At 43.5% G+C, this 12,668-nt stretch overlaps 1 protein-coding gene across 5 annotated transcripts in view; it reads right to left on the minus strand.

Moving 5' to 3' along the window:
- Nucleotides 1–12,668, minus strand: part of TBC1D16 (TBC1 domain family member 16) — a 107,762-nt gene that overhangs the window by 62,700 nt on the left and 32,394 nt on the right. For 4 of the 5 annotated variants that reach the window (XM_068263283.1, XM_068263284.1, XM_068263280.1 and 1 more), the window contains exon 2: nt 1,760–1,967. In XM_068263283.1, coding sequence (XP_068119384.1) covers nt 1,760–1,931 — 172 coding nt within the window. In that variant the 5' untranslated portion in view covers nt 1,932–1,967. Of the gene's footprint in view, nt 1–1,759; nt 1,968–7,414; nt 7,569–12,668 lie in introns of those variants that run through there. The other variant, XM_068263282.1, reaches the window with a different exon arrangement.

Raw genomic sequence — 12,668 nt, forward strand, 5'->3', positions numbered from 1 at the left:
ATGAGGAGGAATCAGACAAGCTAAACTCTAAATACATACAGGGTGCATTTTTTCTATGTTTTCCTTCTGTCTTATGCAAGAGTTCAGGTCCACTTTAAAACGCATGCTTAAAGCTGGGTACACATGGTACAATTTTCCGTCAGATCAACGGATCTATTAGATAATTTTCGACCAGTCCAATCGGATTCCAATTGATTTTGCAATCGAGAACAATTTGGATGTCTATGCACGATGCAATTTCTTATCAGATCACTGGTCGATCAGATGAAAAATTGTACCGTGTGTATAAGGCTTAATGCTGGGGATACACGGGTCGACCTGGCGGCTCGATTAGCCGCCGGATCAACTCCCGCCGTGTCCCCGCTCGTCCCCGCTGCCGTCCGGATCGATTCCCATTCATCCCCGCGGGCGCTTCCTTATCTTCTGCTCGACTCCCGGCTATTGTCCGCCCGCGGGGTATCGATCCGGCGGGACATCGGACCTGTCGGAAATTATCAATCGAGCCATTAGCAGCTCGATTGATAAGGGGGAAACGTACAGTGTATCCCCAGCATTAAGGTAGCCATACACTGGTCGATTGGCCATCAGATTCGACCAACAGATAGATCCCTCTCTGATCGAATCTGATCAGAGAGGGATCGTATGGCTGCCTTTACTGCAAACAGATTGTGAACCGATTTCAGCCTGAAACCGATTCACCATCTGCTGAGCTGAAGCCTGTCCCCCTCCTCCTCCCCGCATACATTACCTGAAGCCTGGTCCCGGGCATATTCTCCGCATCACGGCATCCGCGTATAACTTTCTGTCACTCCAGTGACAGCGGAAGTTCAAATAGAGCGCCCTCTATTTGTACTTCCACTGTCACTGCAGTGACACAGGAAGTTATACACGGATGTCGGGAGCCGGGAGGTGATGCAGAGAAGATCCCGGGAGCCAGCTTCAGGTAATGTATACCTGCGTCGATCGTACGCCACTAGCGATGCGCTCCCTACCGCGGGCGATCGACGGCAATTTCCCGCACGGAGCGATTGACGGGACCGATCGATTTCGGGCCGAAATCGATCGAAATTTAGCGTTTAGCGTGAACGATTTGACAGCAGATTCGATCCCAGTGATCGAATCTGCTGTCGATCGGCGGGTAATCGGCCTAGTGTATGGCCAGCTTTACACTTCACTTAGCTGCTAACTGATAAGCCTGTAATTTCTAGGCAGAACTATCAGATTGTGTTGGAAGTCTACGATGTGTAAACAAGGCAGCAAAACTTCTGTATCCAGGGCAAGCAGAGAACTTAATCTAATCTATTTGCTCACTGATTACTTTTCTAGAAGTACATCTGATAATTTGTCCTGCAGCCAGCAGAGATATCAGTCAGCTTCAGTGAGATGCAAATATGCATTCAAATGACAACAAAGCAGTCTCATAGTGATTCATATTCATTTTTATAGAGAAAAAAAATTGATGACAATTCCACTTGTAAGAAAACATTTTGCAGCCACCTAACATTTTATTGCTGTGCATGTTTCATATATATATATATATATATATATATATATATATATATATATATATATATATATATATATATATTTTGCAATAATATTAAGCATTGCTTCTTTACATATTCCTACAGGCAAGCTGTTCCAGTAAAAAAACAAACTGCAAAACTGCATCCAAATGTGACGTATGCTGTGCCTGTTCAAGGAATCGAATCAAACATAATTGCATTTAGACATACAAATGATTTCAAGCTTTCCTGACCTGGGTGGTGTGATGAGACATCCTGCAAAAGCTCTGGTGGGTGTACGCAAACATTATTTTTAGAGAATATGATCTCTCCATCTAGTAAAGAGGATTTTCCTCCCCCAGATCCCAGGGTCAGGAGGTCGGAGGCCTTGGAGGAAGCTCGACGAAGAAGCCGTCCCAAAGACATGGCAATAATTCCATCATCTGGTAAGCTTCACTCCACCTATAAACACAGATAGAAAGCATATTAAAAGGCAGTACTTACCAAAGGTGAGGGCACACCAACCACAGACGGGAATATGTAGGCTTCCATCCATGACCTCCTAAACATACAACTTGTCTGATGACCTAAAAATCAGAGCTGTGGGGTTGGAGTGGAGGAGTCAGAGTAATTTTGGGTACCTGGAGTCGGTGTCGGTGGTTTCATAAACTGAGGAGTTGGATGATTTTTGTACCGACTCCACAGCCCTGCTAAAAATACAACTTGTCTGATGACCTCCTAAAAATACAACTTGTCTGATCTAATTGTCATAATGATAACTTCAAAACTCAAAATTACACACCTGTAAAAGACAAGCGGCATATAAAATTGGATCACCCAATTTGCAGCTCTGAGATTCAGGGACCGAGAGAAATACAGCTCTACACCTTTCTAAAGGATTATTTACTATTTACTTGAATACAATGTTTTAATTCAGCTTTAAAGTATCCCTGACCTGAGTATTTATTAACATGCTTTCAATCCCGTCTTATGAGTAGTGCTGTGACATATGCCATGGCACCATACGCACCTTCCAGCTTCCCCTGTGGCCGAAAATACTCAACTGTGAAAAATATTAATGATGGTCATGGAGGAAGTGGCAGTTCCCCTCCCCTAGGTACACCCCCTTAAAAATGTAATAATTTCCAGAAGATATATCTCCTGCATTTTATGTGAAAGGGAGTTCTGATGTTTGGAGAGATGTGGGGGTCTCAGGTCAAACAGTGCTAGCCAGGGGCCGCGGGAGAGATCGACTTTAAAGATACTAGAGGCTAGCCGGCAGCAGGAGATCCAGAATTCCGACAACACTGGGCATGACCACCAACAGTGGAGTTGGTCTGCGGTCTGGCCACACCCTCTAAAGCACTGGTCGGAGGGAGCACTTAGTTCACAAGAGGGAGCTAATTGGGAAGGGAGAAACCAAGGCCACCTCCAGGTCAATCCACCTGATTGAAGCTCATTTTTAGGGCATCATTAATCAAGTGTTATACTTTTATACTAAGCCCGAGTAAACAGGTGTAGGTTTGTTTAGCACACTGATTACTGGTGGTTATACTGGTTCCCTCCATTAATTACGGGGCATTGGATTTAATTAACAGTGCCTGTGCATCTGCTATTTATTTTTGGTTTATTTATTACAACTTTATATAAGACATTCTCAACATACTTTTTTAATGTTTTGTAGTTTCGCAACAGCTCTGATTCAGCTACGCAGCATTTACTATTTAAAGTTAAACTCCACTGAGAATAAGGAAGTTCCTTCAGCTCAGCTCTACTCACTGAAGCAAATGATAACAAGCCTCATTTCAGCTTGTTTGTGTATGCATATAAAACACAGGGCCCCATATGCAATTCATTTTTTCTCCTGAGTTTTCCCCAGGTGATATTTTCAAACTTGTTAATAAAATTCTTTTGAGACTACCAGCAAGCAAGAAAAGACTCAAAATGATTCTGGTAGTACTTTGCCACCTACTTTTTGGTACTTTTTCAATTGCAGACAGCTGAAAAGTTGTTTTACACAAAAGATGAAAAAATATCTCCTAGGAGAAAACTCAGCAATTCACTTTTTCTCCTAAGTATTCTCCTAGGTTTTATTTTCACATCTTATCAATAAAATGCCTTTCAGGCCACCAGAAAACAAAAAAATACTCATTTTGACAGTACTTTTTCCTTCTTTTACCTTCCTTTTGGTGCTTTTTCAATTTCAGAGTTCTGAAAAGTTATTTGAACCAGAAGATGAAACATCTCCTAGGAGAAAACAGCTAATTAAATTGGGCCCAGAGGCCCTTATTTGATTCACTTTTCACCTACATTTTAGTTGACACCTTATCAATAAAATACCCTTTAAAGAGAGTCTGAAGCGAGAATAAAGGTGCCCATACACTCGTCAGATTGGCAGCAGATAGATAAGAAATGCATCTGATGATCTATCTGATGCCTTTTTAGAACATTTTTTACCAGGATAGAATTCCAATAGATTTCAGTTTGAAATCTATTGGAATTCTATCTGATGGCATTTTTTTGCCATCAGATTTCCATTAAGGCCAATGCAAACTGATAAGCAATCTCATCAGATCGACCTAAATTTTCCATCCTGCCAGCTCGATGGAAATCCATCGAAATCGGCCATCGATCGGTCGATTGGCCAACCGATTTGCAAACGATCAATCGATCGATCGGTCGGCCAGAAAATCGGCTGAGTGTATGGGCCCCTTTAACCTCGCTTCAGACCTCATAGATAGCAGGGGCACGTGTGCCCCTGCTAAACCGCCGCTATCCCGCGGCTTAACGGGGGTCCCTTGACCCACAAATCCCCCTCCGTGCAGCGGGGGAGCGCTTCCTGGTTGGGGCAGGGCTAACCGCCGCAGCCCTGCCCCACGCGCGTCTGTCAGCGCGTATCTCCGCCTCTCCCCCGCCCCTCTCAGTCTTCCTTCACTGAGAGGGGTGGGGGAGAGGCGGCGATGCGCGGCTGATAGACGCGACTGGAGGCAGGGCTGCAGCCGTTAGCCCTGCCTCCAGGAGCGACCAAGTCTGCAACCAAGTGTCGCAGTGGGGGGTTTGGGGGTGAAGGGACCCCCGTTTAGCGGCGCGTATGCGGCGGTTTAGCAGGGGCCGAAAACTGAGAAATAATGACTTTTTTTCATTTGTTTTTAATATTCCAGTTTAAAATGCATTTAGAAAAAAATAATTCTTAGCAAAATGTACCACCCAAAGAAAGCCTAATTGGTGGCGGAAAAAGGCAAGATATAGATCAATTCATTGTGATAAGTAGTGATAACGTTTTTGGTGAATGAATGGGAGGTGAAAATTGCTTGGATGCATAAGGTAAAAATAGACTGAAGGCTGAAGTGGATATAGATCATTTAGGTGTGATTAGTAGTAATAAAGTTATTGGCGAATTAATGGGAGCAGTGTTGATATGTGAAAAATGTATTTGGTCCTGAAGTGGTTAAAGGGGAACTGAAGAGAGAAGTATATGGAGGCTGTCATGTTTATTTCCTTTTAATCAATACCAGTTGCCTGGCAGCCCTGCTGGTCTATTTCTCTGCAGTAGTATCTGATTAAAACCAGAAACAAGCATGCAGCTAGTCTTGTCAGATCAGACTTATAAGTCTGAACCACTGAAACACCTGATCTGCTGCATGCTTGTTCAGGGGCTATGGCTAATAGTATTAGAGGCAGAGGATCAGCAGGGCTGCCAGGCAACTGGTATTGTCTAAAAGGAAATAAACATGACAGCCTCCATATACCTCTCTCTTCAGTTCCCCTTTAAGCTATTGTGCATATTCAGCATAGAAAACAATAAAAAGTTCAAGCTTAAGCTCTGAATGGCAATGAAACAAAAATAGCCTTGATATGTACTTAGCCTAATGATCTACTGCTCTATTTTTCCTGTTTACAGGGCAAAACGACCTGAAAAAAGTGAAGCACAATGACTGCCAACTAACAAAAGATGTAAATGAAATTAACACCAATTCAACTTTTAAAGAGACTCTGTAATAACATTTTCAGCCTTATTTCTTCTATCCTATAAGTTCCTATACCTGTTCTCATGTGGTATGTCTTACTGCAGCCTTTCCTAGTTGCACAGTCACTGTAATATCTCTGTTATCTAATCTAATCCTCTTTCTTTTGTCAGCTTTGTCGGCTCAGAAAGAATGTGCTGCTCTGCTTGTGATAGGGAGAAGCTATACACACCCGCTCCACGCCCCCTGCAGGCTCTGTATGAGTCACAGACTGAGCTTCTCTAAACCTATCACAAGCTGGTTAGCAGCCATGTCTTTAGTTTGTAAACACTGCCTAAAACTGGCAATTAAAAGCCAGGATTGCAGCAGGGAGTGGCAGAAACAGCACAGAGGGGCCCAGGAGAACATAATGAATAGAATGGTATGCTTTTTAATGTAAGAATTTTAGAGTACAGATTCTCTTTAAAGGGACCCCACACAGTTCCCACTGCAGCTCACACACATTTTAATGCTGGGAAGCACTGGGATCAGAGTACCTGTTATGATTTTCCTGGATGTTTTATAATCAACACTAGTAGACCCAAGCCCATTTAAAAACGGGGCTCTAGGTCTTTTCGCTACCACCGACAGTGCGCATGCCCGCCTCGCACCCAACCGCCCGGCGCCTGCACCCGCCCACCTCGCTTGCCCCCACCTCGCTTCCTGGCCCTGTCCAGCTGTCCATTACTGCGCACATGCGCAGTAACAAAAAAACTGGGACACAGGGACAGCTGCTGGACGCAGCGACAGTTAGGGTTTATTATAGAGGATTCAATTACGAAACTGGGCAGTAGTTTGAACAGTGCAAAGCCTTCAAAGTAATAATTCATTGCTTTATAAATAAGGCCATGGCCACTCGTCAATAACTATTAGCAAAAGCAGTAATCAGAGGAGACAGGCAACCCCCTATAAAAGTGGAAATCATTTTCCTAGATTGTCACGGTTATAAATCAACCAAACAGTTAAAAAGGGTGTGAGAGACAGCTAGTTATTTGGGCGCTGTTGTGGAATCATTGGCTATGGTGGAGCCCAGTATCTAACTTGGGCGTCAGAGTAACTCTGGCTGATGGCGAAACGGGAACGGCAGCAGCAAACAACAGGTTGTAGCAAACACCAGGTTGTAGCAAACACGTAGTGTGTAATTTGTGTTCCGGAGTAACTATGGCTATTAGCGGAGCAGGAAACGGCAGTGGCAATCATCGGGCTGTAGCCGGTGCCCAGTGTAATTTGGATGGCAGAGTAACTCTGGCTATTTACAGAGTGTGGACTGTCAGTGTCAATCACCACGCTGAAAAGGTGACAACATTATCTTCTGTTTACATTCCACTACAATTAGTATCCAGCTAGCAGCGTGCTGACACTGAATTGCACTGAGCTGAGATGCAAAGAGAGGTGAGAAATGATCACTACTAGATTTTAATATATAAATACAGCAGCTCTAGCATAAAATGCAATGGCTGCTTTCAGAGCAGATAAACTGTACTTTGGGAACGTGTGACAGGCAATATTACTTGCACAAAAGCAAGTATGGTAACTGTATAGGTAATACAAAGCAGGAAAACTCATTTTTATTGAATGCTATGTCAGAGTTTCATCCCACTTTAAAGTAAATCTGAGATGAAAAACTAACTATAACAACTAACTTGTCTATATTTCTTATCTTATCAGCCCTCAGGCTGTGAAAACTTCACTCGCCTCTCCTCCTCCCCTCTGCCTCTAAAATCTCAGCAGCTCCCAACTAGTAAACCCTCCTCCTCCTTCAGGAAAAGCCTCCTCCTCCCCAGACTGAGCTCCCATGAACACTTGCTACATGGGACTCAGAATGCCTAGGCGCTTTAAGAGCTGTGGGCAAGGCTTGTTTAGTTTATAGTTGTTACTGATTAACTTAATTTCAATATTGCTTACCTTAATTATAGTATGTTTTTAGAACATAGATAAGGTGAAAACTGAGGAAAACTGGTGAAAAAGCTTTGTGACTCATGCCCATTGTATCTTCACTAAGGAGACTATGTTCAAAATGAGTCCAGGACGTACAGTTCTGTGAAACTGCTCTCCAAGTCATCATTTATACATTCTGTCAGCGTTACGTCTCTGATTTAAAAAGACAAAAACAAACCTTGTCATGTTATCTTTCTTCTGTCTTGAATAGTTATGTGATTCATCAGGTCCTGCTCATCAACTTTCTAGGCTGGCAAGTAGAATAAAGAGTACAGCTGCTAAAGGAATGCAGGAGAATGGATGGATCTTTCCAGGCCGTGCACTCAGCAGATTCCAAGAACAGTCCACGTAGCAAAAGAGGTTCTGGACTTGATCCAAGCATTTTATTGTATTCAACAAGAAGTAACACTAAACAGCATGCAAGCAAATGGAGGCATTGGGGTACATCAGCCTAATCAAGGTCTTGTGGCCTCCGAGGAAGTGGGGAACCCAGTGGAATGGCTATTAGGCCAATATAACCTACTGTTTCTGCCTGTTTACACGTTGTTTAGTGATGGTTTTCGTTAGATGAATGTCCTATTTATATAGAGAATGATTGCCTCTCAACTTACAATTACATGGCAGTTACCCAATTTAAAATAGAAATCTCTTCTTTATAGCGTAACTGTAGATACGTTTTAAACACAGTTTCACTTACCTGGGGCTTCTGCAAGCCCCCAGCAGCCGTCCTGTCCCACGCCGGTCTTCCACGAGCCTCCGTTCTCCCGCCGCCAGCTACTTTTGGTTTCGCCGCCGGGCCACTGCGCCTGTGCGGCTCTGGCCATGCGTATCCTTTTTTCGTGTTCCCCTCTGCAATAGCGCTATTGCAGAGGGGAATGCAAAGAAAAGATACGCTTGGAAGGGCTGCGCTGGCCTCGACTTAAAAGTCAAGGTACGTAACGGAGCAGCGGCAGGAGAACGGAGGCACGTGGAGGACCGGCGTGGGACAACACGGCTGCTGGGGGATTGCAGAAGCCCCAGGTAAGTGAAACAGTGTGTTTAAAGCGTATGTAAAGTTCCGCTTTAAATGGAAAACGCCATATGAAGTAATAAAAAACAGAGATGTCTGTTTCTAAAATACCCTGCTTACTACTTTGCCACGGATCACAACCATAACCATAACCATAAGAGAACTAACAGATACAAGTGGCAATCAATTTAAGGGTAATAACCGTGTTCACAGCTCTGATTACGAAGGAACAAAACTTCCTCACCCATTTATAATTTGTAATCATAAAATTGGTAATCAGGTTCATAAAATCAGAGAACAAGAAAATGGTAATCTGTTTTTAGACTGACTTTTTCAATAAACAGGCCCTATAGTTTAGGCTGCTGATAGCACATTTTGCTAGTTAACTAATTAACTTTCTTTGACAAGGGAGGCTAATAAAAGTTAATCTGCTGAGATACCATTTCTGTGGGGATATCTCTTTAAATCAGGTCCTACGTCAGTGTGGTTTAAAGCGGACCTGAACTTAGAATGTTCTCTCTGCTCTAAAAGATAAGCAACAGCATAATAGCCTTTACAGAGGAGCTGTCAGCCATACTATCTCAGAAAAACAAACATATATAAGTAGATAAATACTTACTCTACTTACCTAACAGATGTATTGCACTGCCCACGTTATGATTCCTGTGAATTGTATAGAGGAAAAGCAGAGAATCCTATTCTAGACAGTTTCCATATTAACTGTGGCTATTTTGAAGTCAATCCTGATGTCATTTCCTCCCTTACTTTCCTCTGCCTGATTTGCCTTTCACTATAGAAAGTGCATTGTCTCAGTATGAGAAATATTGGCTAATCAGAGAGGAACCGAGGTGTGTGTGTGTGGGGGGGGGGGGGGGGGGGGGGGAATACAGGAGGGAAATCAGGCTGCATTAGTTAAGTCTGAGGGGAAGTAGAGCAGCAAAAAAGGACAACCCAGCATGCCCTGCAACTTCCTTTTTCTGTGTACCAACTTTTTGTGTGTACCAAATAAGAGTCAGGTAAACTGGGGAATGATCATTTATTAACAAGAAAAGTAATAGGGATTTTTACTTTTGGATTGCCTGGTTAGCATCCTGATTACTTATTTACCAGATAAAAATAAAGAATTGATTTTTGACTGTATGTCCAACAGTTTTAAACAAAAAACATTTCTTTGTTGCAGCTGATACAAATCCTGCAATAAATCTGCAGTGTTTCTACTTCCTGATTCATGGAAGCAGACATATTCTTATCATCCTGTGCTTTCAAATGAGCTTATCTGTCATCTCTGCCGTGGCAGTCATGTGACACGGGAGAGAGATCAAATTACAACTTGTGATTAGACACTAATTTGGAAGAATTAGACAGGCTTAACTGTCTAAATACACACAGGGTGCATTTCTCTATGTTTTCCTTCTGTCCTGTGCAGTAGGTGTACATGGCACCAGGTGTCACCAGCAGTCACTACAAAAAAAAGTATTATTGGTTTTGTTTAGCCTGGTGAGGATGGAGGTTCATGGGGTAAGAAAGGATCGACACCATGAATTTCCATACCGGGTGACACCAACGCTTGTGACACCTCTGCTTCTGAAAGGGGGGGAGGGGGGGGAATAGTGACTACTGCCAGATCAACTGCAATAGCACTTGCACTGAAAAAGTAATTACGTCAGTAATTTTTTGTTTTACATGCAAATTAAACACATGATTTGTCGGTGACAGGTGGCCCCACCTGTCAATGTATCAGATGACTATGGGGTTTTCAGAAGCACAGATCAACAGCTGGTTGCAGCAGGAGAAAGTCAACAACTTCCTGGAGTTCTTCATCTAAGATGCTCTCTTCCTGACACACTAACTGAAAGACAAACGTGGCACCCTTCCCTGAGCTGCTCGCCATCACGCTGCACCCTCAGTAGGTACAGTCTGTAGTTCAATCACATGCTGGGTACTCTGGCCAAGCAAGGCACACATTTTAGGTGAGGTGTTCTCATCTGAAAACAAATATTTACCTCCACTGCTGAGAACAGCAGATAACCCAGGCTAAGCAGAACACCTTTCCTAGCCAGTTCCCTCTTTTAAAGCATGGCAGCTGCTAGACAACAATCGTACTTATATCAGCTCACTGTAAATCCACCGCCTCCCCCTCCCCTCCCAACCCCCCCCCCCCCCCGAGCCCCCCCCCCCCCAAAAAAAAAACAGTGTACACATCATTGAAGAAATGAACAGCTAGCAGACAAAGCATCAGCACGCCTGCTCACAAATTTACTAGGTGGGTTGGCAGACATGAGATAGCAGTTACTAAGACTATACATTTTTATTTTAACTGGCTAAACCCTGACACCAACCCTGTCTAGTATTGGGGGGAAATTAGGGGGGGGGGGGGGGCTAGCTTTGGGGACTAGGAATCAGGCAGGGTATACTTTACTGACTAGTAAATATTAAACTTCTTCCCAGGGGTAAGTTCTTTTACCTCCCTACAGATGATCAGGAATGCTTAACCAACCAAAGTTGTCTAGTCATATACTGATCTGGCCTGTAGGGCTGTAACTAGAGGGGGGCAGCCCCTGTGACCGCAGGGGTACCCAGAGCTGAAAGAGGGCCCCAAGTACTACTTCACTCTTTCTACACTCTCTCCATCCTTCAGGTCAGGTGCTTTTGTAGCTACACTATGGGTGTGAAAATCATGATGGCCTCACTTGTTTTATGACCCTTGTGAGATGGTCCCCCAGGCTGTGAGGGTCACAAGGGGTTGGCAAGCAAAAGGTATATGGAGGGTGTATTGCTTTGGATAGTGAAAGTGATCTAAGGCAACTTTACATCTTGCAACTCTGTGTATCAGTGAAGAGGTGCACAATCATCAATTTCTCTGCCAGGCAGAGCCAGTTCTCTCATGAAACAAGGTGAAACATTTCCATCAGGTGTAGAGATTACAGGGGCAGCATGTTTGTACTGTGTTTACACTTACAGCATGCAGTCAGAGTAGGAGGAGAAGCGAGAGGAGAGCTTGGTGAAGAGGTCATCATTGGGAAAAAGCAGCTTGTTGTGCTGTGTGAGGAGTCTGACAGTGAGTGAGGAGGCAGGAGAGCAGCAGTGTTTCATTTGACTTCCACACCAGAAGGGGGAAGGTGGCACTGCTGTCTTCACTGAGGAGGAATGGAGGATGATCAACTGGCTGAAGGTGAGCAGTTTGTTTGTCACAGACTTGCAGCCAGCCAGCCAGTTATTGTTTTGAGCTGCAGCATGTCACGTGAGAACATTAAATTATGCAGAGTAAACTGTCGGGTACTGCGCAATCATTTCCAATAAGAGGAGAGGGGCTGCATATCCTCACAAGTTTGCCTCAGGATGCAAAAAGTCTACAACCGGCCCTGCTGCCAGACATTCCATTCTGATGCCAGTGTCTGTGCCACATTCAATGGGTTTCTGGCCAACATGATTACTTTTAGTTTTGGATAGGATGGAGAGGAAGGGTTAGTAACGCTGTCAGATTATTACTGGGGTCTAGAATTCCATTCGGGAGATTTCGGCTTACTTCCTCTTCCAATTAAAGTGATACAAAGACCAGGAAATGGCACTTTGGATCCTGTTTATGAAGATGGAAATCAGCTGATTGTGGAAATAATGGCACTTTTCGGACTGCGGACTCCTGAAAGCTGATCTGTTTATTTCACAGCATTTTGGGGCCCTACAATACATTCATAAAGTGGGGATTATGGTGATCTCTACTTTACAGATAGCAACATAGCATTTACCATTTTTATAAAGGCCACAGACTACAATACAGAACAGTAGTGCTAGAATAAGCTACAGGGCTAGTTCACACCAAAAATCTCTAAGCCTAATCGCAAACGCTTAGCGCTTTTTTGTAATGATTTGCAGTAGCGATTACAAGCATGTGCCTAGCGATTTTTTATTTATGCCTAGTGCTTCTGCAGAGTTGCATTTAGTGATTTTGTAGTTCTTTTGGCAAAACAGAAAGTACAGCTTACAGTACAGTACTGGAAGTGAACAGCTTTTGTCAAAAAAAGAAATGCCTGAAAATCGCTCTGTTCAGCAATTTGTAGGCTTCTTTATATGCTGCAAATCGCTCTCTCCCCCTTTTGTGTCTTGGAATACAGTTACATAGTTATTTGGGTTGAAAAAAGACATACGTCCATCAAGTTCAACCAGAAAATAATTATACATTTTATTCATGATGGTATTTTTGTCTTACACATT

Source organism: Hyperolius riggenbachi, chromosome 12 (genome assembly GCF_040937935.1).
Source record: "Hyperolius riggenbachi isolate aHypRig1 chromosome 12, aHypRig1.pri, whole genome shotgun sequence".
Taxonomy (NCBI): Eukaryota; Metazoa; Chordata; class Amphibia; order Anura; family Hyperoliidae; genus Hyperolius; species Hyperolius riggenbachi.